The 27,386-nt window shown below is 35.5% G+C and overlaps 2 protein-coding genes across 2 annotated transcripts; one reads left to right on the plus strand and one right to left on the minus strand.

Annotated features, from left to right (window-relative positions):
- The first annotated feature begins 576 nt into the window (after positions 1-576).
- On the plus strand, positions 577-7,131 carry LOC149737168 (uncharacterized). The gene is made up of 14 exons (XM_089876016.1): positions 577-815; positions 954-1,201; positions 1,410-1,445; positions 1,643-1,678; positions 1,825-1,933; positions 2,318-2,560; positions 2,905-3,029; positions 3,332-3,454; positions 3,855-3,920; positions 4,243-4,345; positions 4,810-4,851; positions 5,056-5,098; positions 5,511-5,615; positions 6,212-7,131. The coding sequence occupies exons 1-14, from the start codon at positions 743-745 to the stop codon at positions 6,366-6,368; spliced, it is 1,509 nt and encodes a 502-aa protein (XP_089732142.1). The 5' UTR covers positions 577-742; the 3' UTR covers positions 6,369-7,131.
- Positions 5,610-27,374, minus strand: LOC149737169 (E3 ubiquitin-protein ligase UBR2-like). The gene is made up of 35 exons (XM_089875998.1): positions 27,226-27,374; positions 26,339-26,452; positions 26,014-26,092; positions 25,641-25,745; positions 25,220-25,359; positions 24,516-24,654; positions 23,787-23,849; positions 23,262-23,382; positions 22,672-22,773; positions 22,162-22,349; positions 21,620-21,795; positions 21,175-21,274; positions 20,713-20,841; positions 19,712-20,200; positions 19,068-19,244; positions 18,405-18,487; positions 17,672-17,793; positions 16,981-17,141; positions 16,466-16,562; positions 15,624-15,802; positions 15,130-15,284; positions 14,550-14,752; positions 14,053-14,215; positions 13,356-13,500; positions 12,715-12,885; positions 12,252-12,461; positions 11,850-12,041; positions 11,445-11,543; positions 11,288-11,379; positions 10,768-10,926; positions 10,108-10,221; positions 9,628-9,736; positions 9,067-9,170; positions 7,623-7,721; positions 5,610-6,506 (listed from the first exon to the last, which is right to left on the minus strand). The coding sequence occupies exons 1-35, from the start codon at positions 27,372-27,374 to the stop codon at positions 6,365-6,367; spliced, it is 5,070 nt and encodes a 1,689-aa protein (XP_089732124.1). The 3' UTR covers positions 5,610-6,364.
- Positions 27,375-27,386: the final 12 nt, after the last annotated feature.

Raw genomic sequence — 27,386 nt, forward strand, 5'->3', positions numbered from 1 at the left:
GTGTTTATTTTGCAATAAAATAAAACTGAAAATAACAAAACATAATTTTGCACAAATACAACTAGTGAAATTTATGCTGAATGTATTTTGTATTATTAAAAATGCAAGCAACATAATTTTGGCGCATTTTCTGCAACAAAATGGAAATTTGCAATAAAATAACAAAACAATAATATCTATGCCAAAAATAAAAACTATAATATTTTGGCAACACTGCGCTAATTAGTGTTGCCAAGTAATTATTTTTCCAAAACATATTATACTGGTTAACATTAAATTAGGCACAACAATGAAAAACTTCTATAGAAACATACTGTAGTTTTTATTTTAAAAAAATAATATGTCATTTAAAGTGCACATTTTTACATAATTATTTTTTCATAAAAATCTTGGCAACACTGCAACAAAGTAGATAATGCAGCCTGGTTGGGAAAACAAACATTTGGTCCCATGATATTTAACGCTACAATACTGTTCTGAAAATATTTAAATTGTGAAAAAAATCCTAAAAAATATGAATGTTATTTTAATATTAATAATTACATTGCATTTACGAGTTATTACTTCGAACAAGCACTTGCTTATCACTTTATATACTTTGGCGTTATCCGCAGTGTGTTATGTGTATCACCAGCGAGTTCGCTGAAGCTTATTGAGTTCGGATTCAACAAAACAAACAGAGTAGTGAACCGTGCAGTTTGTATAGTATCTTGATGAGGTAGTTGACATTAAAAGAACTAAAATGATGAAAAGTAGCAGAAAAACTCGATTAAAACGAAGTAGGGCGGCACGCGAAGCAAAAGCACAAAATTCAGGTCAGTTTGGATGAAGTTTGAGATATATTCCGCCATCTTTTTATACAAATATTAACTCATAGTAAAAAAAACAAGTCTGAAATGTTGCTCTCGAAATAATAAGTCGATGTGTGACGTTTTTGTGTTTCTTTGTTGCAGGTATTGTGACGTCAGACGAAGAAACAAACAACAAAAGATCGCGATTTCGCCGCAAAAGACGGAGGAAAGAGAACGACGCAGAGGAAGAAATTATTGACGGGTTTCTGATAAAAAGTTTCAAAAACTTACCAGTCTTGCTCCAAGCAAGTCACATAAAGGAAGTTACGAAGGATAAAAGTGAAGCGAAAATAAACGGGAAAGATGAAAGTACGGAGACAAGCTCAGCAAATGCAAGGGAGGAATCCTATGTGAGTTATAATGGTAGATTACATGTATGGTTTACTTATAAAGTAAGATGCGATGTTTTGTTATACCATGTCTTGCCCAAAAACACATACACTTATCAGTATCGATTATCAAACCCGGTTTTCTTTGTATGGTGAATTTATATTTCTATTTTAGCAGGAATGATTTAAACATGTACATACAATATTATTCTTGTGTTTATCCTCACAGGCAAGTTCAGTAGATACCACATGCGGAGGTTATTTGGTGAGTTATAAAATTCATCTGTTTAAACACCAAACATAATAGTTTTTCCCAGAAAATAGAATATATTTTGGGTGCAACAGCCATGCTTTTTAAAGCACTCTCTGTCCCACATTTTTAGTTTTATTAATGGCATGTTGTTTTCTATATCATGGGCTGTTTAAAGGTTGCAGTTTGAAAACAAAATTATATTTTTTTAGGGAGAATCCGAAAAAAGTGAAGGAGAAGAATCTAAGGTTTGATTTATAAATTTAATTATATTTCTATGTTTGAATTGGTATTTCTACATTTAAAATGTTGTTTGTTTAAATTTTTTTTGATGTTTGAAATTTTTTTTGACGCTTAAATTTTTTCTTCTTTTTTTTAAATGGTATTTCTATAGAAACCAGATGAGGAAGATTTCTTCCGAGCTCTTAAATCAAATATCTCCCTTCCCAAAGTTGAAATTACCAAAGAAAATAAAGTTTCACCGCTGCAATCAAATAATAATGGTTTGTACTTTTTATTGAAATTACATTGTTGCAAAATTTCCATGAACTGTTGGCGTTACGATTGCCGAACTTTGCATACTACGCGAAACATCTGCTGCAGGAATATGCATAGCTCTAGTTTTATGAACAGATTGAACGTTTATATACAAAGCACGAAGCATTCATTTAAAGTTGTTTAACATGTCGATTTCTTGCTTTATAAAGTTAAAGCACTCTCCCAACTGATGTAATTAATATTTTCCTGGTATATAATGCCGTAGCACATCACATGTTTCACTAATAACAATATTTTTAGTTCCATCTATAAGGTAATTATATTGTTGAAGCGCTTTGGTATAAATAACAATTTTCACATATTTGACAATTATTATTTCCCTGTTTTAGTTCCATCTTCGCTAAAACCGAAGAAACTGAATGTACAGCCCACTGCGTCTGTGGTTGCCGTGCCACGAAAAAGCAACGTTGTCACGCCAATGGTCACGATGGTGAAGCCCTCCACTTTGCACCAACAGCAACAACCCTACCCAAGTTTGTCACCCGTTCGAACACAGAGGTTATCTTCACAAAGATTCACGTTGCCGACCCCTAACCTGATACCATCTGTATCACCCCACCCTAACTTTATTGGTAAGTTCCAGATACAACTTAATATTAAGCACAACGAATTCATATCAATCAATTGAACAAATTCTGCACTTTGCTGCGCCACCCGTTGGATCTTAATTGAACAAATTCCAATTAATCAAAGATTTCTGTAAGTTTAGACATAATAGACATGCTACAGCTGCCAAGAACATGAATGCCAGGAATATAGGAATATTATACTTGAAAAGATGCTGCCACAAATATTATATCAGAAAATAGTTTCAAGCAAAATATGTGTTGCAAATTTGACTTGGATCAAAATTTTTTTTATTTGTAACAACTTTCGTTATGACAAAACAATAACCATCAATGACATCACAATGCAGATCAACAAAGCTTCCTACATGCTGAACTAAACAGTCGTTTCCTCGCTTCAACACGAACCCCCATCCGTCACCCCAACTTTCACCCACCTCACCCAGGGGTAATCCCCAACTACGAAAACCCACGGGTAATCCCCTATATATTGTTGTTTTACCTAAAAGACTTATTTAATGTAAATTTTTTTTTCGGCTTTCTTGGGCTAAAAATTGTTGAGTTTTTTTCTACAAACACTACATCTGCCATTCAATAAGACGTATTAAGGACATTATATTGGTTAACATTATGGGCATTGGGCATATATTTTTTTACTTCTGCTGCGGAGAATCATTTATTCCAACACTCACAAATAGTGTCATTTTATACCAGATGGGCCGAAAAAAAAGGTATTAATTTTAATTCATTATATATTCCTATCTAACCCACTTACAGCAATATGGGGGTTTCTTAAACTACGGGGCTTTCCAACCAAAACTTGCCCCGGGGATTCCCCAGAGAGTTATGATGCAAGATTACCACAAAGAACAATCAGCATTGTCTTACAGGAAACCCACGGTTGGTATTTATGTAATAAATGTCATATTCTGATATTTTTGCTACCATGTATATATTGCTATATTAGAAATATCTCTTATGGTAAAAACTTATCTTAACAATCCGAATTATTTTCTGCTGTAAAAAAGTGGAAAGCTACTGTTGCTATGATGATACCATTAGCCATTTATAACGTAATACAGAATTAGAAATACCTCATCTTGTAAAAAAAACAATTATTATACCAACGTTTTGTCCGTCAGAGACATCATTAATGCTATTAAGTATCATTTTTAGCAGAAGAACTTTTCAATATAAGCATTCTAATACTGACATCATAATATACAATAATGACACCATAAATATTGTTAAAATGTCATTATTATGATATTTATGACAATAATAATAATATTTTTGACAGAAACCTGGTCGTTGGTGTTCCCTCCATGTAAGCATCGCTCGTCTCATTCAAAGGTTCCAGAAAAAAGTTCGTAATTCATTGTTTTCCTTTGTTATAAAACAATTAACATCGTTCTGTAACAAACAATGTAAACAACCTGAAAATAATCGGTAATTTATTATCGTTGTTGTGTAGATAGATATGATTTTTGGAATAATGGAACAAATCTTACTTTAAGTTCTCAACAAAGATCTCACCCACACAGAATAAAATGCTCATTGTTAAGTTCTACATGGGTGAGGACTTGGGATTTAAGCCACATTTGGCCCATTACCCCAACATTGTAAAGTTAGTGTAGAGTAATTAAACAATATTTGTTGATTATTAAAATATTATTACCTTTCAATAGAAGCAGGAAAACAAGGGAGCTTTCCTAAAACCGGAACGTTTGTCGTCGTTTCACGCTCCAACGAACTTTCCTGATCGTGTACCGCGACATCATGTGACTGCAGGTCAGTCAAGCGTGAAATATTTGTAAATTTTGGTTGGTTTGGTCATTTATATCCTTGTGGGTGGGAACTTGAGTGACTTATCCATGGTTGCCACTTCCATGCCCACAGTCGAGTTGTTGAAGCTATTGTAGTGTGTGGATAAGCAGACATAACTTTTGGTTGGTTTGGTCATTTATATCCTTGTGGGTGGGAACTTAAGCGACTCATCCATGGTTGCCACTCCCATGCCCGCAGTCGAGTTGCTGAAGCTATTGCAGTGTGTGGATAAGCAGGCATGACTTTTGGTTGTTTCGGTCATTTAGATCCTCGTGGGTGGGAACTTAAGCGACTCATCCATGGTTGCCACTCCCATGCCCACAGTCGAGTTGCTGAAGCTATTGTATACATATGACCACTATAACATTAGTGCCCACGTTAAACTTAAATTATTTCCATAATTAGAATATTTCTTGTTTCTCACGCAGGACATTCCACATCATTTGGTGGCTTAGCCGACCTGGGTCGAGGTTAGTTGTGTTTAAGTTGTTGCTTGTGTTTTGTTTAAAATACTTTGGGTGTATTAATTTTATTTTGTTTTGTTGACACTTTGTAAAGCTAGCTGTCAAACACCTGTGAAAAATGTTGCAACCAATTCAAGGTTTAACAAACTTGATTTTCATTGTCAACCCTTTGTGTCAAAACTCCAGGTTTATTTATCTTATTTTCAACAGGTTGGAAAGGTTTATCATCAATGTACGGACCAAGGGAGCAACCGTAAGTTAGTTTAATGTTCGTTGTAAAAATATTGTAAAGTGTATTTGCATTCCGGTCTAAATTCAACAATCCAAGAAAATATATTTGGACTAATTCTGTCATAAATGATTGTTCAGTTCTTGCTGTTGGTATTTTAAAAGTATGTGAAAAACTTGGGTAATGGAAACGCCCACTGTGGCTTTTAAATCCAATGTCCCATATGGTCCCACCCATTCAGAATACTAATACTTGTGTACAGTTTTTGTTTTCAATAATATAAGTAAAGGATTGGTGTTGTAAAAGTACGTGAAAAAACTTGGGTATTAGGCTAACTGTGGCGTATAAATCCCATAGAGAACCTTACCCACTTAGAATCATAATACGATCTATTGTGAACTGAAGCGTAAACGTTTAAATGCGACAATAATTTCAGCGGTTCGAGCCGAACCAAACCCGATTTCAATCGTCAAGATCGTGCTCAGATTATGACGGAGCTGACACGCCCCCCGCCACACCTACAACCAACAACCAATCACAGGCAAGCAGTTTATTCTTAATTCACCAAGCAAAGTAAAATAAGGAATACAGAAGTGTGAAAATAATGAAATTAGTTTGAGATGAATAAAGCAAAATACACAAAATAAAGGGAGAACTTAAATAAAGAGAATATTATTGTAAATTGAAAGAATCAACTGCATTTTATGGGTTATGGGGTTTGTACATTAATTAAAGGGCTATAAAAGATACTATGTTGTATGCATGGTACAACAACGATGTTAAATAATTGAAGTTTTTGGCAGTTTTTAACAGTCTGCTGTGAATAAATAAAAAAGTTCAAATTGTAATTAATTTTGTTTTGAAATTATTTTGTCATACAAAGTTAACAATAAAATGAAAGGTTATCGTAATTTTTGGCAGATTTTTTATAACTGACCATAAATCAATGAATCACATTTCAATGCGCTTTAATGAAAAATTATTTTTTGAACTGATTGCGATATATATAGACATGTAAATATATAACTAGCGTCCATTAATCCTACTATGTTTAAACCAGACCTTAAAAAGTCCGTTCACAAAATGATAAATAACGTCAACAACTGTTGTTTAATACGAACTTTCCCCCGCACGCAGATACGAATACTACCCCCCACCACAGGAGGTTATGCCACCCATGTTAACTTACCCCATGCCCCCGCCCCCACATGGACAATACTACATGCCACAGATGGTGGGGTATTACCCGTACGGGCCCCCGTTACCCCCTCACTACCTACGACCCCCCCACTAAAGGTGGTTCCAATCGATGTTTATAAGATTTCTATTCGATTCCATCTCGTGCACAATGGACTCCGGGACCGCGTGATTCAACCAGATCAGATTCAAATCGGCAACTCTCGTTGCATCCAATGTGATGGGGTTTCCCCTCCTATGACATCATAATAGTAACTATGCAATCATCATGCAATAAACAATTCAAAATATTTAATATCGAATCAGGATAATTTAAACTAAAACCTGAGTTTTAGCAGTGCTTCTCAACCCAATGATCATTGATATAATGTTAGGGTACAAACAAGCTTTACCCTGCTGTTAGGTGCCTATACAAACAAGCAGAGCCAAAGTATATTGCATTCACCACATTAATCAATGAGGTTCCCTACGTTTGACAACTATAAATGTAACTGTCACCCCAATATTTCACTTGAGTTTCCGCAATCAGGCCTTTGCTATAAATTTAAACTGAATATTGTGGCTCCCAAATTAGGTTGAGAAGCACTGTTGTAAAAGTTACTGCTTATCTGGTTACTACACTAAAAATGTGCTGGCAAAATACTTGATTTTTCTACAGCCCAAAACTTTTTACTTTGCCCAAACTACTATTGGTTCCATCATAATGCTATTTATGTGTCACTATCAGCTAACTATGACATCATAAGCACACCATGGCTTAACAATGACACCAGTGTTAAGTTGATGCAGTTATTGTTGTGAACTTTTGCTTCTTTGTCTTTTTAAAGTCAACAGTGAGATTAAACATCAAAGAAAGATAACGAGTGTTTTTATTACTCTGTAAACAACTATATATTTTAACAATGTGCGCGCTGGAACGTCTATTATATCTTGATGGTGTTCAACAGTTTATTTTGAAATACAGACTAATACACAACTAGCACTTTTTTAAAACCTGTCATATCGCTCCATTACGCTGTCATTTCACTCTCCAAATATAAAAACAAACACGTATATTTTATATTATGTGGCTAGGTGCATCATATTAAAATGACTAATATGAATGAAATCTAATACATTTTACAACCTAACACAAATCACTTTGCCCTAACCCTTGTCTCAGGTGTGCCTCACTAAAGACCTCACCCTTATATAATAGAATTTCTATTATTGAGTGTCTATAAACTGCCTCAGTGGGGTCTAGATGGTAGCATCCTGGGTGTTGGGGTAATAGACCTACATCCCAGGTCTCAGGTGTGCCTCACTGAAGGCCTCACCCTTATATACAACAAGCATATATTAAACCACGAACCTTAACCCTTGGTCAGTTTCACCAAACTCATCGAGATAAGGAGCGGACTTGAAGCATCCGCGATCTCCGCTCAACAGGATGATCGTACAATCTCGTACTCTATGGATTTAACAAACTTATTAAAAAATCTTACTATAATTAAAAGAAGTTTCATAAGTAAAGCAGTTGTTAAGTTATTGAATTTTGGGTTGTTGCTTCATCTCTTTTTGTTGTTTTAAGTAATAAGAACTTCATTACTATCATAAAATTTCTTTTTTACCTCAATAAATTAACGTTAATTTAATTTCTTACACTTTCTTACTTTAATTAAAATAAAAGTTTTTGTAGGTAGGACACAGTGACCAAGTTATGCAACAGTTTTAAAGTTGTTATAATTAATAAGAAGTTTCCACATCTAAGTTATTATTAGAATTAAGTTAAAGCCTAATATTTGAATTGCTGCTTGAAACTTATGGCTATTACATCCAAAACCTTGAATAAAACTTTACATTTATAATACGTGAATATGTGATTAGAAATATATATAAAATATTATGTTTGCATGAGTAGGATCTACATAAGAAAAAATATATAACTAAGCAGTTAAAGTTGGGCAAATATAAATGCATTACAAATGTATAAATATCAAGCAAACTTTATTTCAAATAGAATATAGACAAACAGCAAAAAAATCATAAATAATAATAATAAATTACTGTTTTAATAATTTAAAGTTGCAATATATAAATGCATTAGAGTTTAAAATGTAGGTAAACTTTACTTCATATGAATGAAAAATATTCCACGTAGAATCACTATGTGAATAAATTGTACCACACAAATATGTGGGATCATTTATAAACAATATTTAAAATTCCAGTTCAATAAGTTAAAGTTGGCCCTATATAAATGCATTAGAGTTAGGTTTGCAAACAACCTAATTGACTATATGTAGCAACCAATGTAAGCTTTATTATTTCCCCCTTACTTCCTATATGGATCTTATTACTGTTGTTCATTATGATTAACACGGTTGCTGCTGTAAGCTGGTGTAAGCTTTTGTGTGCTGAATGGACTGTATAATGAGTGTGATGGTTTACTAAGTACTGTGTGTTTAAACTAATTAGAGCTGTTGCCATTAATTTTTTAAACTTTTAAGAATTGCTTCTGAATTAAACTTTTAAATAAAATTTAACTTATATAAACACCTGTGAAAAGTGGTGCAACCAATTCAAGGTTATTGTTTTGTTAACAGTTAACACATTGTAAAACTACCAATAAAAATACTGAAGTGTTGGTCAAATACAACTTAACTTATATAAACACCTGTGAAAAGTGGTACAACCAATTCAAGGTTATTGTTTTGTTAACACTTTTTAAAACTAGCTGTTAAAAATACTAAAAACAAATCTTAAACTATCAATAACCTACACAGTTGAACAAAATAATAAACCCAACAACTTACTTTAAGAATATCCCGCTATTCCCCGCACCCCTGGTACATTGTGTGCAGTGATATGTACAAGCTCCTACATTATTGCCATCTATGGTTTGTTGGCAGCAATAACTCTGTGAGGATAATGTGATTCAACATGGTGCTTGGTCTGAATTAAATGGGTAAGGTCCTACAGCGAGACACGCCATGGGTCTGGGATTTAGACCAGAGTTGGTCATTACTCTAACTCATGAATCACTTGATATAAGTATTTGTTTTAGCGTAGCCCAGTAATAAATTTTTCAAAGCTTGAAAACAGTTTGTCTGTCACTTGCATCGTAAACGTAAACGGCATATAATATAGCGAGAGTGATTATCGAACCCTGTAGCCAGTGGCGCAGCCAGAAAAAAAATAAAGGGGGGGTTTAATCAAAAAAATTTCAAAAATATTTTTTTTTTAATTTTTTTTGAATTAATTTTTTGGGGGGTTTCAAAGAGGGGGTCACGACACCCTAAACCCCCCTGGCTGCGCCACTGCCTGTATTCTTTGGTAACGATGCAAGCACCCAACCACTGCACTATGTAACCCACCTGGGAGCATAGTATGGTCCCACAAGCCAAACACATCATGGGAGCGACCGAATCATCTTTGCTTTTGAACCTCGGGCACGAAAAGTTGACGGCTCGCTCAATCATATCACTATGATTGAAAAAATATTAAGTCAGAAAATTTATATTTCTAGAACAAAGATAAAAGTCTAATCTATGGGTGAAGTCTCGCAAGCTTGTCACGCCATGGGAACTGGGATTTAGGTCAGTATGGAAAGCCAGAAAAAAAACAAGCTTAAATTTTTTGAAACAAATACAACAGAGATTCTTGTTTGCTATTGTTACAAACAAGCCTAATGTAATGTTATTACTTTATGTTATTACAGTTAAAAATGTTAATTATTTACAAATGGCTGCTGTGTCTTTACAAAGATATAATAACTATAAACAAAAATTAAAGTCCACAAAAAAAAATTTAATTCTAACATTTTCATAAACCAAGTATCACATATGGGGAATCACCTGTAGTCGTGGTCAAGGTCAATCAAAGTTCGAACTTGAACACAATGAGGGAAGGTTTGGTTGGGGGGGCCGGGTTTACTAACCCTTAATATTAAGTGAGGGTTCTTGCACCACCTGGTGGGGAGTAAATATGTATATTAGAATTCAATTAACGTTTTATGTAATAGCTCATATTAGATCATTCTTTTTAACAAACTTTATTAAAAAAACGTTAAAATAAATAAATTCATTAAACTCAAACGTTGTAAATAAATTCGGTTGTAAATTCTTTTGGACTTGAATGACTTATGTTTTATATGTAATAGAGATTGAAGCATTATTTAACAAGTAGGATTAAATATGTAATTAAGTTATTTTTTCATGTTATATGTAAAAATAGAGATTAAACCGTTATTCAAATTGTTCAAAAGTGGGGATTAAATATGTAAATTAGGTTTGAAATAATGTTTTATATAATAGCCCATATTAGATCTTTTTAACAAAGTTTAGTAAAAAACCTTGTAATTAAATTCCTATATCGCTGTTGGGTTGCAAGTCCCAAAGTTTGCTACAAAATGTTGAAGAACCACTACAGATATACACATATGTAAACATACATACATACAAACATATATGTATACATACAAACATATATACATACTACATACACCACCAACCCACCTTTCCACCAAAGGATCCAAACTAGCCGTTCCTCCAGCATCAAACATCGATAATATGGATGAAGGCAATCCAAGGTAAGTGAGCATATCATATACGTCATCATTATGTGTGGGGTTGGGTGTTACATTGGTTATATGGCGCATGAATAAGGTACAACATCTGTGGATATAGTTGGTGTGATGTAACCATATATGGGTGTGATGTCATAATCATTACTGTTACAAACAAGCAAGTCAAAATCTAGACTTCGCGGTCTCACTTTGCAGTAGATAATATATTGGTTTAAATATTTTGCAACAAAGGCAATTTTAAAGTAAATCTTCATAAATTTTATTTAAAAATAAAATTACATTACATGGGTTACTTGTTCCATTTATAACAATAGACTTACAAATATTGGCAAAAAATGCAAGAAGAAATATTTTAGAAAACAAGTAAAATATAACTGTTGGTAATATTTATTTAAATTTGAAATAAACTGAAACATTGATATAATAATATTATTATCAAACATAGAAACCTAAGAAATGGTCGAAATGAATCAACGAGACAAGTTTCAAGTCTACGGGATGATATTCTCTCCACACGAGGCAGCAGAGCATAGGAACGAATCTATTGGTAAATTTTGGTTAGATGGTTGTTTGTTCAAATCCAGGCAGCGTTACAAAACTACCAACTTGATTAAACAGCTGAAGCAAGTCCGAGTTATCGTCGTCGTGGTTGGCAACCTCGGATTGAAGTTCCGCTTCATCGAGCATCAACATTATCTGAACGAGCTGCATAGAAATAATATAAATAAGTAAAAACGTCAAAAATATTGTGTTTCATATTTTACAGTGAAATATATTTACGGAAAAAAATTAAATAAAAACAGAACCAACAACACAACATGATCTAAATGCCCAAGATTACTATACAAGGGAAAGTATATTTACAAAATCATTTAAAATGGTCAAGTCATCTTCAGGACCAAATATGATGCTTACCATCATATTTGGTCATTTAAAAAAGTGTTTACTTTATATTTACCACGTAAACATCAAAAATGAAATTAAAATATTGCTTCTTATTTTCACGCTTACCTGTGCCACGCAACATAGAAGCAATATATTTTTATCATTTGTAATGGACGAGCACTTGATGGCACCACAAACCCCATCGGCCGAGACAGTTAATAGAACAAAAAAAGCGAAAACATTCATATAAATAATAGATTGTTCATGTTTTCCGAGAAATATTTTGAAAAGTTTTTCCCTTGTGGCTTGTAAGGTGTCCTGGGTACAAACAATGTAAAGTTACAGTTGGAGATATTGCTGTGAGTGAATTAGACTTATGTAATGTTAGTTACACCAATGTTACATAGGGCCAAACAATGTTACTTTCAATAAATTAAGGACAGTCGTTATAACACAGGTGTTCTGTTTCATACACCTTATGTCTGCTTACAAGTTACCACGTATGTAACTTATTTGTTTCAATCACACCTGTGATTGATTCATCTTGAACAAGAAACAACGCACGAGGTTCGACAGCGCCTGTGTGACCCTGATCGAGGGTGGGGTCATGACCCCACGACCCTGGTAACGCATGACTGACTCCTCGCTCTGGAAAGTGGTAACCATGGCAACCCACAGAAGTAGTGTCTCGTCACGAGCGTCGGGTGACTCCATGTTTTTAAGATTCTTTAATAAACACTGGGGAGGAATAAATTATATAAAACAAGATGTTGTACACTAGTAGTGTTAATTGGTTTATATTATTAGTAGTATTGTCTAAAATATCTGCCTAATATGAATTACTATAGATTGCATTACAGTTTATGATATATACAAGTCTTTCACACTCATATTTTGCCTGGTAACAACAGTATATGTATTTAAATAGAATATCTGTGCCCATATATAAGATATCTCTGGTCATTATATATGATATCTATGTTACACTCACAGTCATAAAAGTATCGAGCGCCGACTCCGTCGTATCGACCTCGGTCTCCATGACAACGGTGGATGATTGTGACATCACCATCTCTTCTGTGGTGTCTACAAACGACTCCGCGGCATCGTGCCACTGTTCATCCTCAGTGGCTTCCATGTCAACATTAAAACGAACCACAAACTGGAATGGTAAAGTTTACTTTTAAACCATATTTGTAATAACATCCTGTCATGGTATAACGGTTGGTCAGTCTGTAACTTAGAGGATACAGGTGCAAACTGGGCTTGGTTAGATAGCTGGATGTTAACAAACTGGAATGTTAAAGTTTACTTCTTTTAAACTACATCTGTAATGTTCTATTCTGTTAGGATCTGATGGCATAATATACCACCTTGAGTATAAGCAAGAGATTGCCCATCACCCCAACAACCAGGGTGCTACAGTTAGGCCTTACAATTGTAAGTAACATTCTAGGTGTAGTTGTTTTTTTTAATTTTAAGTCACACGTGGATAACCTAGGTTTTCATGCAAACGGTTACAATCATCTCAAAGGGCCGAAGAAGAACTATTTTATTATTTTATCTTGGCAGGATAAGTTAGAATATCTTACTATTAATAAAATACCCGAACAAACAATGCTCAACACTGACCTCTTGTGGGGAGGTTTTCGGAGGATCAACGTAATCTTCGATCAAGCGTAACCAATCTTGCACTGTTATCGTTGAAGCGGAAATATTGCGTAATTTCATCGCTGATTCGTGGGATAACGATGGGATCACGCAGTTGCTGAGTCGACTGTGATTAAAATATACTTTGGTGGAAAACTGTGATTAAAATATACTTTGGTGGAAAACTGTGAATAAAATATACTTTGGTGGAAAACTGTAACTAAAATATACTTTGGCCAAGTATGGAATAAATTCCAAATCCTCGATAAGGACCTCACCAACATAAAAATACAGTGCATGTTTATTGTTAGAAAGCATAGAAAAGATTAACCCCATAGAAACAACTATCGTTAGTGTCTTGCCTAATGAAACACCAGCCAACATTATTTCATAATAAGTTTGTTGCCCAACAACGTCCCTTTTATACTTTGGGGTAATAGGCCGAACACCAGGTCCTCGACAAGGACCTTACCCATATAGAATACATGTTCACTGTTACGGAACATAGAATGGATTAACCCCATTGAGAAATTATTGTTGGTGTTTTGCCCAAAGACATATATTAGTTTGTTGTCTAACACCAATCCACACATCCTTGAATAAAAAGGTCCACACAACGACCTCATCCTCATACAACACAATGCAAACTTAATGTTAGAAAGCATGTAATGAACCTCACCTGCACAGAGGGCACAGGAACTCATGTTTGAGCGTGGAGTAACTTCCATTCATTCTCCTCATACGGATCGTTCTTCTTCTTTCCTCTCGATCTTTTATTGAATCAAAATATTGTCTCCAACAACCAAGATGCATATGGTGGCTGCATGTTGTCACATGGATGCCTATAGTATAGGATTTAATGATAACGTGATGTATTTGGCCAACATGGCATGACACGCAACACTGGCTGAAATCTTAGGTTTTTAAGCGTACTCAACTGTGAGACCTCACTCGTATAAAATGCTTGGGTAATGAGCCAACTCTCAGATAAAAACAACAAGACTTTAAAGCTGAAAAGCAACAAGCCAACTTTGACCTAAATCTCAGGTCTCATGACGTCCCACATAACCCATACAAGCAAGGACATTCATCATTAGTTTGTTATAGACAGAAGTTAAACACTGGTCATACATTGACCACACCCACCTATAACACTACCCCACCACAACCACCCACCTGTTCCTTGTAATTCATCCAACGAACAAACGAAATCGAATCCATTGTTTGCTGGCAATGCCGATTGTGTCATGCATGACATCACAAGTGGATCATTGTAATTATCGGCTTGACATAAAATACACGTCTCGTTCTCATTGGTCGATTTCAAGGAAGCTTGTTGCCATGACAGCGAGGTACAAACCGGTACGTCCGTGGATAATCTGTGATGTCATAATAATAATGTGTGATGTCATAATAATGTTTGTGACATTGTGATGTGGTTTCACTTCAAGCGAAACATATTAACCGACTACGTTCCCAAACTTTTTAATTTTTAGAAACTTTTTTCTAATATGAAATGTGATGAAAAATTCTGATAACTGATAACAAAAGTAAGCAACATAAGGTGTATGAAACAGAACGCCAGTGTTATTACGACAGTAGTTGCCCTGCCATGTGAAGATAAACAAGTTACATATGTGGTAACTTGTAAGCAGGCACAAGGTTTATGAAACAAAACACCCGTGTTATAACGACCGTCGCTGCTAGACAAGGTAAAGAAGTCAATTTCATTCCCACCCCCCCAGTCCACACCAACCTTGTCTTCTTCTCCTCCACAACTTCCCCCTCCATCTCCTCTTCCTCCTCAAGATGAGGATTCTTCTCCAGGAAGTCCTCCTGCATCTTCTTGATCTGCATCATCAGCTCTTTACGGCGATCCTCAACCTTTTTCTTCCGAACCCATCTTTCCAACTAGAAGAAAATTGTAAAAAATCATAACAGAAAAAAATCTAGAAAAAATAACAGAAAAAAATCTAGAAAAAATAACAGAAAAAAATCTAGAAAAAATAATTGTAGGCTTTGTCACTTTTGACAAAGATTTTTAATAAACTTAAAAATAGTTTTCATTTAGAACTTACATGTTGTATGTATAAGTGTGTGAACCAAGTGTGCTCCTTAACTTACACAACTTATATTTTCCTCTCACCTACTAGTTTAAGTAGACCATTAGTCTTATTTATTTGTTACCACTATTTCTTATACAACATAATTTAACAAAGTTCAATAAAATATAAAGTTTATAAACCGAACCTCGATTTTTGATGAAGATGCTTGTTGTACTTCAGTGTTTCCATCTTCGTATTCACCATTGTTACCAGATCTTAAATTCTTTACTTTTTCAACAGCATTTAAAATCCAACAAATAGTTTCTTTATGAATGGCAACACTATCCTGGGATTTTAAACTGTGCAACACTGAAAATAATTCCCCTGCAAAGATAGAATATTTCAGTTGTTTTAGTTACAAATAGTGACCTCCAATCTATTACTATCAAAGTCTTTGTTAAGAACCATGCGGTAGCATCCCTGGGTGTTGGGAGTAATGGGCCAATCCTGGCCTACACCTTAGGACCCATGGCGTGCCTTGCTTCGGGACCTTACCAATATAGAATACAATGGCCATAGCCCACACAAAAACACCACTAGTTAAACTTAATATATGTTAGATATCCGCACAAGCACTTAACACATATTGTGCGTATGGACAGACTTACTTAGAAATTGCCAAATATTCAATTTAAAGTATTTTCTATATGGTTGATAATTTGGACGACCCATTAGTGACCACTGGGTTGGAGCAATTGCCATAATTGTCTTACCCAAGGATACATACACTCACAATGGTAGCAGCGACAAGCCTTGAACCTGGTGTTCCCCACCCACAAGACATATCCACCAAAGCACCAACCATTTAAATGTTAATTTAACTTTTAACATTTTGTACCTTTTCACAAAACTGGGAATTAGTTTAGTAAACCCGTTAGTGACCACTGGGTTGGGGCAATTGTGGTCAAGTGCCTTGTCCAAGGAGATATACACCCAAAATGATATGCCCATTTACAATGGTAGCAGCGTCGATCATAAACTTTTTACCTTCCGTTGCTTTTTCACAAAACTTGAAAGCATCATCTTCATTTATTTTTACTTTCTCCATTTCTTCAACAATCCCAAATTGGATCAGGAACAAAACCTGACGAAATATAAACAATAATCCATATGTTACAACCTTAAGAACTTTGGATTTAATTTGGTGAAAAATCTGATAATGCTTATGGCAGTTGGTATAAAAAAAATTATGTTTTTTTTAAATATGATTTATAAACAGCAGCACTGTGTACAATAAAAACCACCATGAGCACTTACTATCCCATTTCCTCAATGTGTTTTTTAGCAGAGATACAGTTTTAAAATTATGTAATTGTTCTTTGTTTACTAGCAAATGGGAAGAAAAGAAAGAAAACACGGACCATCTTACAACAACCACTATATTAAGAAAATGTTTAAAACTTACTTTTTCAATAGAATTTAATTTTAATATACCAGCATTCCCTTTGCCATATTGAAACCCAAACCTCACTGTATATTTTACGAAATGTTTTCAAACTTACTTTTTCAATGAGTTTATCGGTAGCTTGGATCCTCGTTTCAGCATCGGGAAGATAAACACGGAGGGTGGAAGATAAATAACGGAGGAGTGATTGACAGGTGAGGAGGTTGGGCACGTTGGTGTAGAAGGTTGTGAAGGTGGGTGAAGGTTGGGGGACGAATACTGGGGACATGAGGGTTATATGTACTTTGGGTTGGGGTTACTAATATTAGAATACACATTGGGGATTAAAATATACAGGTCCCAAACCTGGGGTGGCAGGGGAGGCAGGATCTGGCATTTTCTGAACTGCATTATTTGGAAAACATTATAATCAATCGGTAAGGCTTGTAGACCTAAATCCCAGACCTAGGTGTGCCTCACTGAAGACGTCACTCTTATTGAATAGAATCTCTATTATTGAGTGTCTATAAACTGCCACAGTGGGGTCTAGATGGTAGCACCCTGGGTGTTGGGGTAATAGACCTACATCCCAGGTCTCAGGCGTGGCTCACTGAAGACCTCACCCTTATAGAATAGAAACTTCATTATTGAGTATCTATAAACTGCCTCAGTGGGGTCTAGATGGTAGCACCCTGGGTGTTGGGGTAATAGACCAACATCCCAGGTCTCAGGTGTGCCTCACTGAAGACCTCACCCTTATGGAATATGATACAACAATCTCTTTTACAATGCAAACAAAATATATTTACCTAGGCTTAAATTATTTGCCTTTTTCCTTTTCAAGACCTCATTATGTGCGTTGGCTTGTCCAGAGTTATAATGGTAGAAGAAGGGTGAGATGTGATCCAGGTGGTCGGTCTTTAGTTCGTACCTGGAGGGGGGGAACATTAAGTTTACTTTATCCAATATTGCACAGAACATGATAAATAATATTAGAATTTTATAATTATTTAAATATTTGTATAGTTGTAATCTGTTACTTCTGCTACCAGGCATAATATTAATAATATTTATTTCCTGATGAGGCATGCCGCATGGCAGACGAAACGTTAGAGGTACACCGCGTTTTTTACACCAGAGGAGCCACTAGTATATTATTTGTATAGTTGGTTCAGCAGCCACGTTTTTCTATCTTGCACTTTTTCTGAAGTTGTTTTTACGCTACAGTGTTTTAAACACTAACATTTTGTTGTTATCCTCTTTTACTGTAACAAACTTATAAAATAACTAATACTCTATTTAATCAAATACAATTGAATACAAGTTAATTTACATGGTTCTATGGTTTAGTAAATATACATTATATCATGTGCTGATGATATCCATCTTACCCCACGTTACTATATTATATAAATATTAAAAATAAAACTGAATTCAACTATTTCCTTTGATTACAATAACAGTTACAACAGCATTTTTTTGTTAAATTTAATGAAGTTTTTTTTTTGAACAATTTAATGATTTAGAAGTTGTAAGAATTACCTGGCAACTGAGTTAACACTGGTTGACGGTTTATAATCAGCAACCTCCGATAATATTCGTTCCCAATCTGGATTGTCCATCGCCTGTTAAATGGTTGATACATATGTTGCTTATGTAATAACATTGTAGACCAGGAACACACAATGTATAAGCGGCAAATTTTGAAATTTTGTTAGAAATTTTTTACAAAGTTAATGTTTTGTCTTAATCACCACAGTCTGCTACAGAACAAACACTCTGTTTTTTCTCTAAAACGTCTGTGTGTCATGTCTGCTCACAATGCCTATACGGAATCATTATTTAAAGATGTTTGTAAGTGCAGTATGAACAAGGTTACTCGATAGTATTTGGCAAAAAATTTTGGCCAGTTTAAAAAGGGCACGCAAGAAGGAACTTAACTTGTGTATCTATGCTTTATTACTTGGCGACTAAAACTTAGTTGTTCACATTCGGTATTGCGTAATTACTGTCCCGAGTTATTTGCCCATCGCCATTGCGTAATTACAGCCACTACCTTCTTCTTTTACCAAACTCTCTTAATTGCCTTTTTCTTACTGTTGTCGTTTCCGCACACAAAAGTGTGAAGTCTAACCATTCTAGTAAAAAGCGATCTTGGACTTAACATTGCTACAATACAAATACACTCATACACACAAGGCTTACCTCTTCTCCCAGGTATTTATGGATCTTAGAATGAGGTTTAGCCCCATCACCCAACGTATGTATAACTTCCCTCTTCAATATTTCATCCCATGTCACCTCGCCCACCCCCACCATGTACCTCTCAACCACCACAAATATTAAGATGGAAATGAATTCTTCGGTGAATGAAGTCAAATGCTGGGGAAGTAAATATATTTACAATTTTGTAAGTTAAGTTTTTATCTTGTGTTTGGTCAAAAACTGGAGGCTTAGCATTGGGGTGTACAGAACAGAACACCCGTGTTATAACAACTGTCGAATTACTTGCCACACAAGGATAAATAAGTTACATACATGCTATCTTGTAAGCGGGCACGAGGTGTATGTAACAGAACACCCGTGTTATAACGACTGTAGTTGCCCCGCCATCGAGGATAAATAAGTTAGATACGTGGTAACTTGTAAGCGGGCATGAGGTGTATATACAGAACACCGGTGTTATAACGACTGTCGTTGCCCCGCCATTGAGGATAAATAAGTTAGATACGTGGTAACTTGTAAGCGGGCACGAGGTGTATGAACGGAACACACGTGTTATAACGACTGATGTTGCATAAAGTTAATATTCTTAATGTAAAAAACATTTATAAGATATCCATGCCCACCTCTTCAAACCTTGTGTCATCCATTAAATTCATTTTATCGAAAATCGCTACAAAAAAATGATCGGGGTCCATGTTGGCGGCGCACGCTTGTAATAACTGGATGTCTCGGTTGAACGACTCCGTTCTGCACCGATAGTCACGGCAATAGAACACTTGGTTAGCGAGCGATAAACCGTTTCGTCTCCACGCTCCAGCGAACACTTGACCACACAAAGACAGACATCGCATAGAGGGCTCGGCAAGCGATAAAATATCAAAAGAAATTCCGATTTCTTCAAACTTAATGCCCAAGCTACCACATTTAAGGAACAGTCCCGCTAATAACCTTGTTAGAGGATAATGGACCGACACAGGTTTCTCTGTGATGTCATAATCCACACATTGATACGTGGTACCATTGTAAGGAACGAGTTTGATCAGATTTTCACACTGGTACAAACTTTTCATGAAGCCAACAACGCATCTCACGCATTCTATCGTTGTCGCTTTCTGGATAAAAATTATAAAGTTAAATTAAGAGTAATTTTGGCAAGAGAAAAACAAGTAAGTGCAAACGTCGCTTAAGATTATAATAACATTAAACCTAGCCATGCCACAGTTTAGGACTTCATACAGAATGTTGGGAAAGTCACAGTGTACAAATATAGTAACAGACATGTTCCAGTATAGAATCCGGAGGTAAATATGAATGACAATTATAAATGATATTGAAAATGACTGGGAACTGTGTTGTCGATGGAGCATGAAACGGAGCGGCACCGGTCGCATGAACGACTTAAATGGACTCCCCGGGTGTTGGGGAAATGAGCCAAATCTGGCCTAAATCCCAGGTCCTTGACGAGGACCTCACCCACAAAGAATAGAATAGAATCGAATTTCTTATTTTGTTTCTAAACACCTCAATCAGTAAATATAAAATAATGATTAGAATATTGCACAGTGACTTTCAAAACACCCATATAGAATAGAAAGTAAAATAAGCAATGTTAACACATACTCACATTAACACAACACCATTTATAGAGTTGCCTCATAATAGGAATGAACCTCATATGCATTGTCACCCCACTTTCCCACTCCTGCTCACGCTCAAGGTGGCGATCGCGTTTACGAACAACCGCGTCCATTCCCTGTGTGGTTTAAATTAGTAACCAGGGGATACTTGGTTCAGGGCTCAATGGTGCTACTATTGTGGCATATGTATTTTACATAGTTTTATGTTTTTAAATTGATAACCATAAAACACAAGATTTGAGGCTGAATGCTGCTACATTTGTTAGCGTATGTATTTGGGGCGGGGTCATTTTTAGCATAGCTGACAATTTCTCTAACCCATTAGTGACCACTGGGTTTGAGCAATTGCTGTCAAGTGTCATACGCCCACACTGGTAGCAACATCAAGCCTTAAACATTTATGAATTAACTTTTAAACTAACACTATGCGTAACTATGACATCACAAACCTCCATTGAAGCAAGATAATGGGCAAAGTTAGCAAAGAATTGTTGAAACTTTTCACTGATGGCTTGTGTCCATTGTGTTGGTACATTAGTAAGGGCGTACCTGAGGTTAAATGAACTCTAATAAATTCTGTGAATCTGACCCTGATTTTGTGCTCGCGGAGTTGAGCGATTCTTGTGTTAAGAAATACAGTAGGGGGACTAAATGAGATTTATAATTAGATGATAAGTAGAAGCTTAAACATAAACATTGAAGGTTATTTTAACCTGATGGAGACGACCTGAATTAGACGTCAAAACGTCGGTCAGCAAAATTCTTGCTGGAAGAGACAAGGGTAAGCCTGCCCACCCTACCACCCCAGGTTTGGTGCCTATGATAATACCCCATATGCGCATATATGCTGAAGACATAGTTTCCATAAACCAACAGAGTGACACGTCCTCTTACTTAAGATCATAGAAACAAAATCCCGTCCTCCTTAAGTTCTTCTGCAGCCTCCGTGGATCAAACTTGAGGGAGATCTCGTGTTCCTCCCGATGATCCGATGTCCTTACGCAACATACGCTAATCATGGTGTCCGTTATTACGTTAAGGAGGTTGTGTTCCACCATGAGGTAATGAACCTTGAAATGAATGAATGGGACTTGTTTATTTGTAGTGTTGTGATGATGGTGGTAATAACACAGTTGTTCTGTTTCATGTATGTAACTTATTTATCCTCGCATGGTGGGGCAACAACAGTCGTTATAACACGGGTGTTCTGTTTCATACACCTCGTGTGTGCATGAACTTGTTTATTCTGTATAGCCGACAATTTAATTTTATGGGTGTTACGTGTGGTAATATAACCGCTGGTGCCTTAACAATTCGTAACTCGTAACATTCAAGAAACTACGTACAGTGAACAGTTGGACAACTCATCAAAGTACGTACAGTAAACAGTTGGACAACTTACCAAAGTACGTACAGTGAACAGTTGGACAACTTACCAAAGTAGGTACAGTGAACAGTTGGACAGATATTGACGTGATGGATTCTGAATGTTCATGGTCGTCCAACAAATACTGAGATATCAACTTTGGGTAAGCTTTGACGTAAGCCACGGCAAAGATCCGCTTCTGGTCGTTGAACAATAAACAAGTTGACATTACAAGTTGATGGTAAGCATTCCTTGCAACTGTGGAATAAATGTTAAGTGAGTATAGACAACAAGGGGTACATAAGGTTTAATGCAGCTGTTGAGTATATATATATATACAGGGTCTAGGGAGTATATTAAAATTTTTAATACATGATTAAATGAATGAAACTAAATAATCCTCGCACGGCGGGACAACAACAGTCATAAGCAACTTTGTGGGTGATTTCCTGCATGGCAGACAATTTGAACAAGTATATTTTAAATAAACTATTTTTCTTTAGTATTTTTGCAATAGGCATGTAATTTTCAAAAACATGGTTAAAAATTATTTAAAGTTGAAATCTATGTAGAAACCAACCTTTCCAGAGCTTTGTGTCGCTCATCATGAGCATTGTGATGAAACTATCCCCATTGTCTTGTGGTTTGAGTAAAACATGGCATAGGACCAACCGAAGGCCCTCTGTGGGAAAAAACGGGGCTTAAATATGAGGTTTATTGGTCGTTTAAGAAGCCGCCTGTTCCATTCTATTCTATATGGGTGAGGTCTCACAGAAAGGCACAGTTCTAGGATTTAGGTCAGATGAAAGGTTGAAACGTGGTTTCACAAATATGATGTTAATTCATTCAAGATCAAACAAGACAAGATAGCTTCAATGAAAAAAGAGCAGTGGTTTCCAAACTGGGGTCTGCGGACCAACCGAGGTCCACAGCAGTTTTAGAGGGTCACCAATGTACAGCAATCATTGTGATTCCATAAAAAAAGCTTTCTAATGCGTTCTTTAAATTTTACATGGCCACGAAATATCAAAATAATTGCAAAGGGTCTGCCAGGCAAAATTTTTAGAAAAGTTCGGAATCCCTGATTCAAAGTATTCTGGTATATAAAACTTATAAAATACATTTATTAGCAATTAGCGGACCACTACACCAAGATTTGATAAACATTACCTGATATTTCAGCAAGTTTAGTTAACCAAGCCAATATCTCCAGTGCAAACTCCTGGTACACAACATTGTAGATGTGCATCACCTCAGTTTTAAGCGTATCTAGTGAATTATGGAGAGGGTTCTGTAAAATAAACAGAAAAGATAAATTATTACGATAGAGTGATCCAGCTTTAGTGTTTGAAGGTTCTCAGACAGTTCCCGACATACATACAAAATACAAAGTCCAATTGTGCTTAAAAAAGTCATATAATATTTTACCAAGAGCAAAAAAAAATCACTGAAAAGTAATCACCCACAAAATTACATACGTGGTAATTCGCAAGTGGGCATAAGATGTATGAAACAGAACACCTGTGTTGTAACGACTGCCAGCCATGCAAGGATAAATAAGCATTCCATAATATGCTATAGATAAGAATACCATGGGATTCTGAACTTGTTTTTACAATTAACTTAATAAATTACTTCATAGAACAAGATTATGCAGAGTTAACAGTATATCAATCTACATATTAATCTACTCACAGTAACTAATTCTTTTGCATTACGACACTGGGTCTTGCTTCCACACAAAACTGTGCTTCTACCCTGGAACACAAGGTCCAAATAAAGGTTAATAATGTACAAGTGTGTATTTAGAAATAGCTTTTATATTATAATGATTTAAATGCACATTTAAATGTAGTCTTTAGTTAATTAGGCATGCATGACATTGCTTGTATACTTTTAGGCTCTTTTAATGGATAATGAGATGCAAATAGTGGTTGGGAAACAAATGTACGAAGCATACATTAAAAAAAACAGTATTATAAAATTGGATTATTATGTGTGTACAAAATGGAGCATATATAACTTTATGATACGGTATTAAACTATGTTGCATGGCACACTAGTGTGCTGTAAAACAGCCTCAAGAGTGTTGCAAAAAGTTCATCAAGTAATAAGTATCACCACATGTTGTATAAACTCGTAAAAATGAGTTTTTAAACTCGGTGTGCTCTAAACAGATCTAACCAAGTTTAAAAATAATGTGAGAAAAATAAGTGAAGGATCCTACTGTGTTTCCAAAAAGTTAGATAATCATTATTAACCAAATAAATATTTTAGATAAAAAACTGCAAAACATGATTGAACTTAAAATGTACAGTTTGGAGCGTTTTAACTAAATGAAGAAATGTGATAAAAACCCATTATTGGAAGTTAAATAGAGTTAGAGAACCCAAGGTTAAGGTCGGCAGTGAGCATAAGCCTCACCTCTCGGTCGATCACCGTCGCAAAATCTGCCGCCCGATTGCTGGTGCAATGTACGGCATGACTCAGCACTCCGATGACATAATCGAAAGTATGTGACTCATCATTAAATACTACGGTGGCAAACTTGTCGACGCTTGAACTGGAATGGTTAAGAATAACTTTTACCCATCTGTTAGGTGGCTTTATACACAAACAAGCAGAAAGTATATTGGTGAGGTTACATTTATAGTTGTCAAACATAGGGAACCTCATTGATTAATGTGGTGAATGCAATATATTTTGGCTCTGCTTGTTTGTATAGACACCTAACAGCAGGGTAAAATCTGGGGTGACATTGTTAAGATACAGTTACACTCATAGTTGTCAAACATAGGGAACCTCATTGATTAATGTGGTGAATGCAATATATTTTGGCTCTGCTTGTTTGTATAGACACCTAACAGCAGGGTAAAATCTGGGGTGACATTGTTAAAATGCAGTTTCACTCATAGTTGTCAAACATAGGGAACCTCATTGATTAATGAGGTGAATGCAATATACTTTGGCTCTGCTTTTTTGTATCACCTAACAGCACAGTAAAATCTGTTTTAAAAAGAAGGGGGGATTCTCTCCCCTCTAACAATATGCCTGAATATTTGGGGCAATTTGCTAATTACCCACTGGTTAGGAACCATTAGAGCATTGTAAATATAAAAGTAACAAACCTTGATTGCAGGCTTGGTGGGAGGTCTAATACTTCAGTGTGTTCAACAGTAAACATATCAACCACAAACTTAAGCAAGGTGTGGAAGAAATATTCTCCATTCTCTTGAAGTTTGGTTGGAAGTCTTGTCCTTGCATCGTCCTGTTGTAATGCAATGTATGCGAATAACACTGTATATAAAGACTAATAGATACAGGGTTCAAGGTTTGGGTAAGGTAGCCCATAAAGTGATCAATCTGAATTTATATCTACCTTTTAAACAACAGTTGCTGTATATATGTTACACTTATGTTACACAGTCATAAGAATATATAAAAATGTGTGTCTGGTGTATAAGTAGACACCCATGGCTATGTTGTAACACGACAGCGAGCATGAGGTACAGTAGACACCCAACTCGACAGTGAGCATGAGGTACCCACCGATGAATGATGTTGATCTACATTGTGTCGGGAACAGGCAGGATGTTGTTTCCACGCCTCAGGATCTCCACAATCGCAACATCCTCCTCCAGATGATGAATGAAGCTGAAAATTAAATACAACTCAAGACGGCTCTTCTAGTGTGAAAAAACGTAAGTCTAGCTAAACGGTTGATGAAACTTCGGAAATACACTATGTTTTTCCATACCAGATGAGCCGTTAAAAAGTTATTTACATTATACAAGACGCTAGAATGTTATTATCTCATAGTAGGGTGAGGTAAGATGGTTTATGTTTACCTTCTATTATCTCATTAAATTTGGTCGAAAACATAGAATATAACAAAGAGTAGTTGTGTAAATTTAAATCTTACCTTGTACTTGTGATTTTTATGTTCACTTCTTACAAAACATTCTCTACAAAACACACAGGTTGGGTCGACTGCACAAGATCTGGGGTGAACAAATGTTATAATTACTTGAAGCCAAAGCAATAAACACCTAACAAGGCGTGCCCTGGAATCAAGGCAGAGGGTTCAGGCCATTCCCATTACTGTGACACACAGACTGCTTTTTTCGAAGTGAGATGCTCACGAAAGTGAGACGCCTACTATAGTTTTGGGTGAGTCTTGGAGGCCAAGATTTAAGTTAGATTTGGCCCATTACATCCAGGAAATATAAATATCCACATTTTCCAACCTGCAGGTATACGTTGCTTCACCAGGTCTAAATACACGACCACAAATATTTGAAGGGTTGTTCAGTTCTTTTAACTTTAACAAAACCTCTGTTTCATCTCCATCAAGAATGAATCTGGATGTTAAAGCCAAGTGTTATTATAATATATATTTCAAAATACCTAACTGAAAAAAACTCCAATGAAATGTACTCTAAGAGACATTAGGCATAAAATGTTTCTGCTTTTGCCGGGATAAGCTTATTTAAAAGTTATGAGTGGTGGGCATCTTTAGTTTTTAAAAGTTGGAGGACCACAATAAAATATATATATATATATATATTTTACCTAAAATGGCATCATCAGTCCCTGTCTTAAGAAGCAATGAAAAATTAGGATGTTCTATTCTATATGGGAGAACCTAGACCAGGCATGGCAGGGGACTAGGGATTTTGGCCAGCGTTGTTCTATTACCCATTATTTATAAGGATGTTCGTTGTGTTCATGGAAAACGTTAAACCAAATGATTGTTTACCCCCTGTATATTACATCATAATGTAAAACAGCGGGCATTTATTTACAACAATCATGTTATAACAGTTTGGAGTTGCCATGCCGTACAAAATTGAACAAATAATGATTGCTGAACAATATAGGATTTACAATGAACATATTATATTCATGGGGTGAGGTTATTCACTTGTGTTTTAAAACGGCTTTTACTCTGCTGTTTAATGCCTATACATACAAACAAGCAGGGCCTATTATACTATACTCATTACATTAATAAATGAGGCTCTTTATGTTTAGCAACTGTGAGTGTAAATGTATTTTACAATCATAAACAATGTAATATATTTTTAAAATTAAAACAATTGCTTATGTTAAATTTTTTTATTAACTATCCAACCTTGAAATGTTTTTCAAAATACTGTTGGATGTTTCTTTGTTTAATACAGATCCAACCGACCAATCAGAGGATGCCACATGTAAGTTGTCAGCTTCTAGTTTCAGCAGATAGTAAAAATAATCGGCAAAATTTAAGTCAGACGTTAACATGGTTGTTCTATT

This window comes from Ciona robusta, chromosome 4 (assembly GCF_009617815.1).
Source record: "Ciona robusta chromosome 4, ASM961781v2".
In the NCBI taxonomy this organism is placed as follows: domain Eukaryota; kingdom Metazoa; phylum Chordata; class Ascidiacea; order Phlebobranchia; family Cionidae; genus Ciona; species Ciona robusta.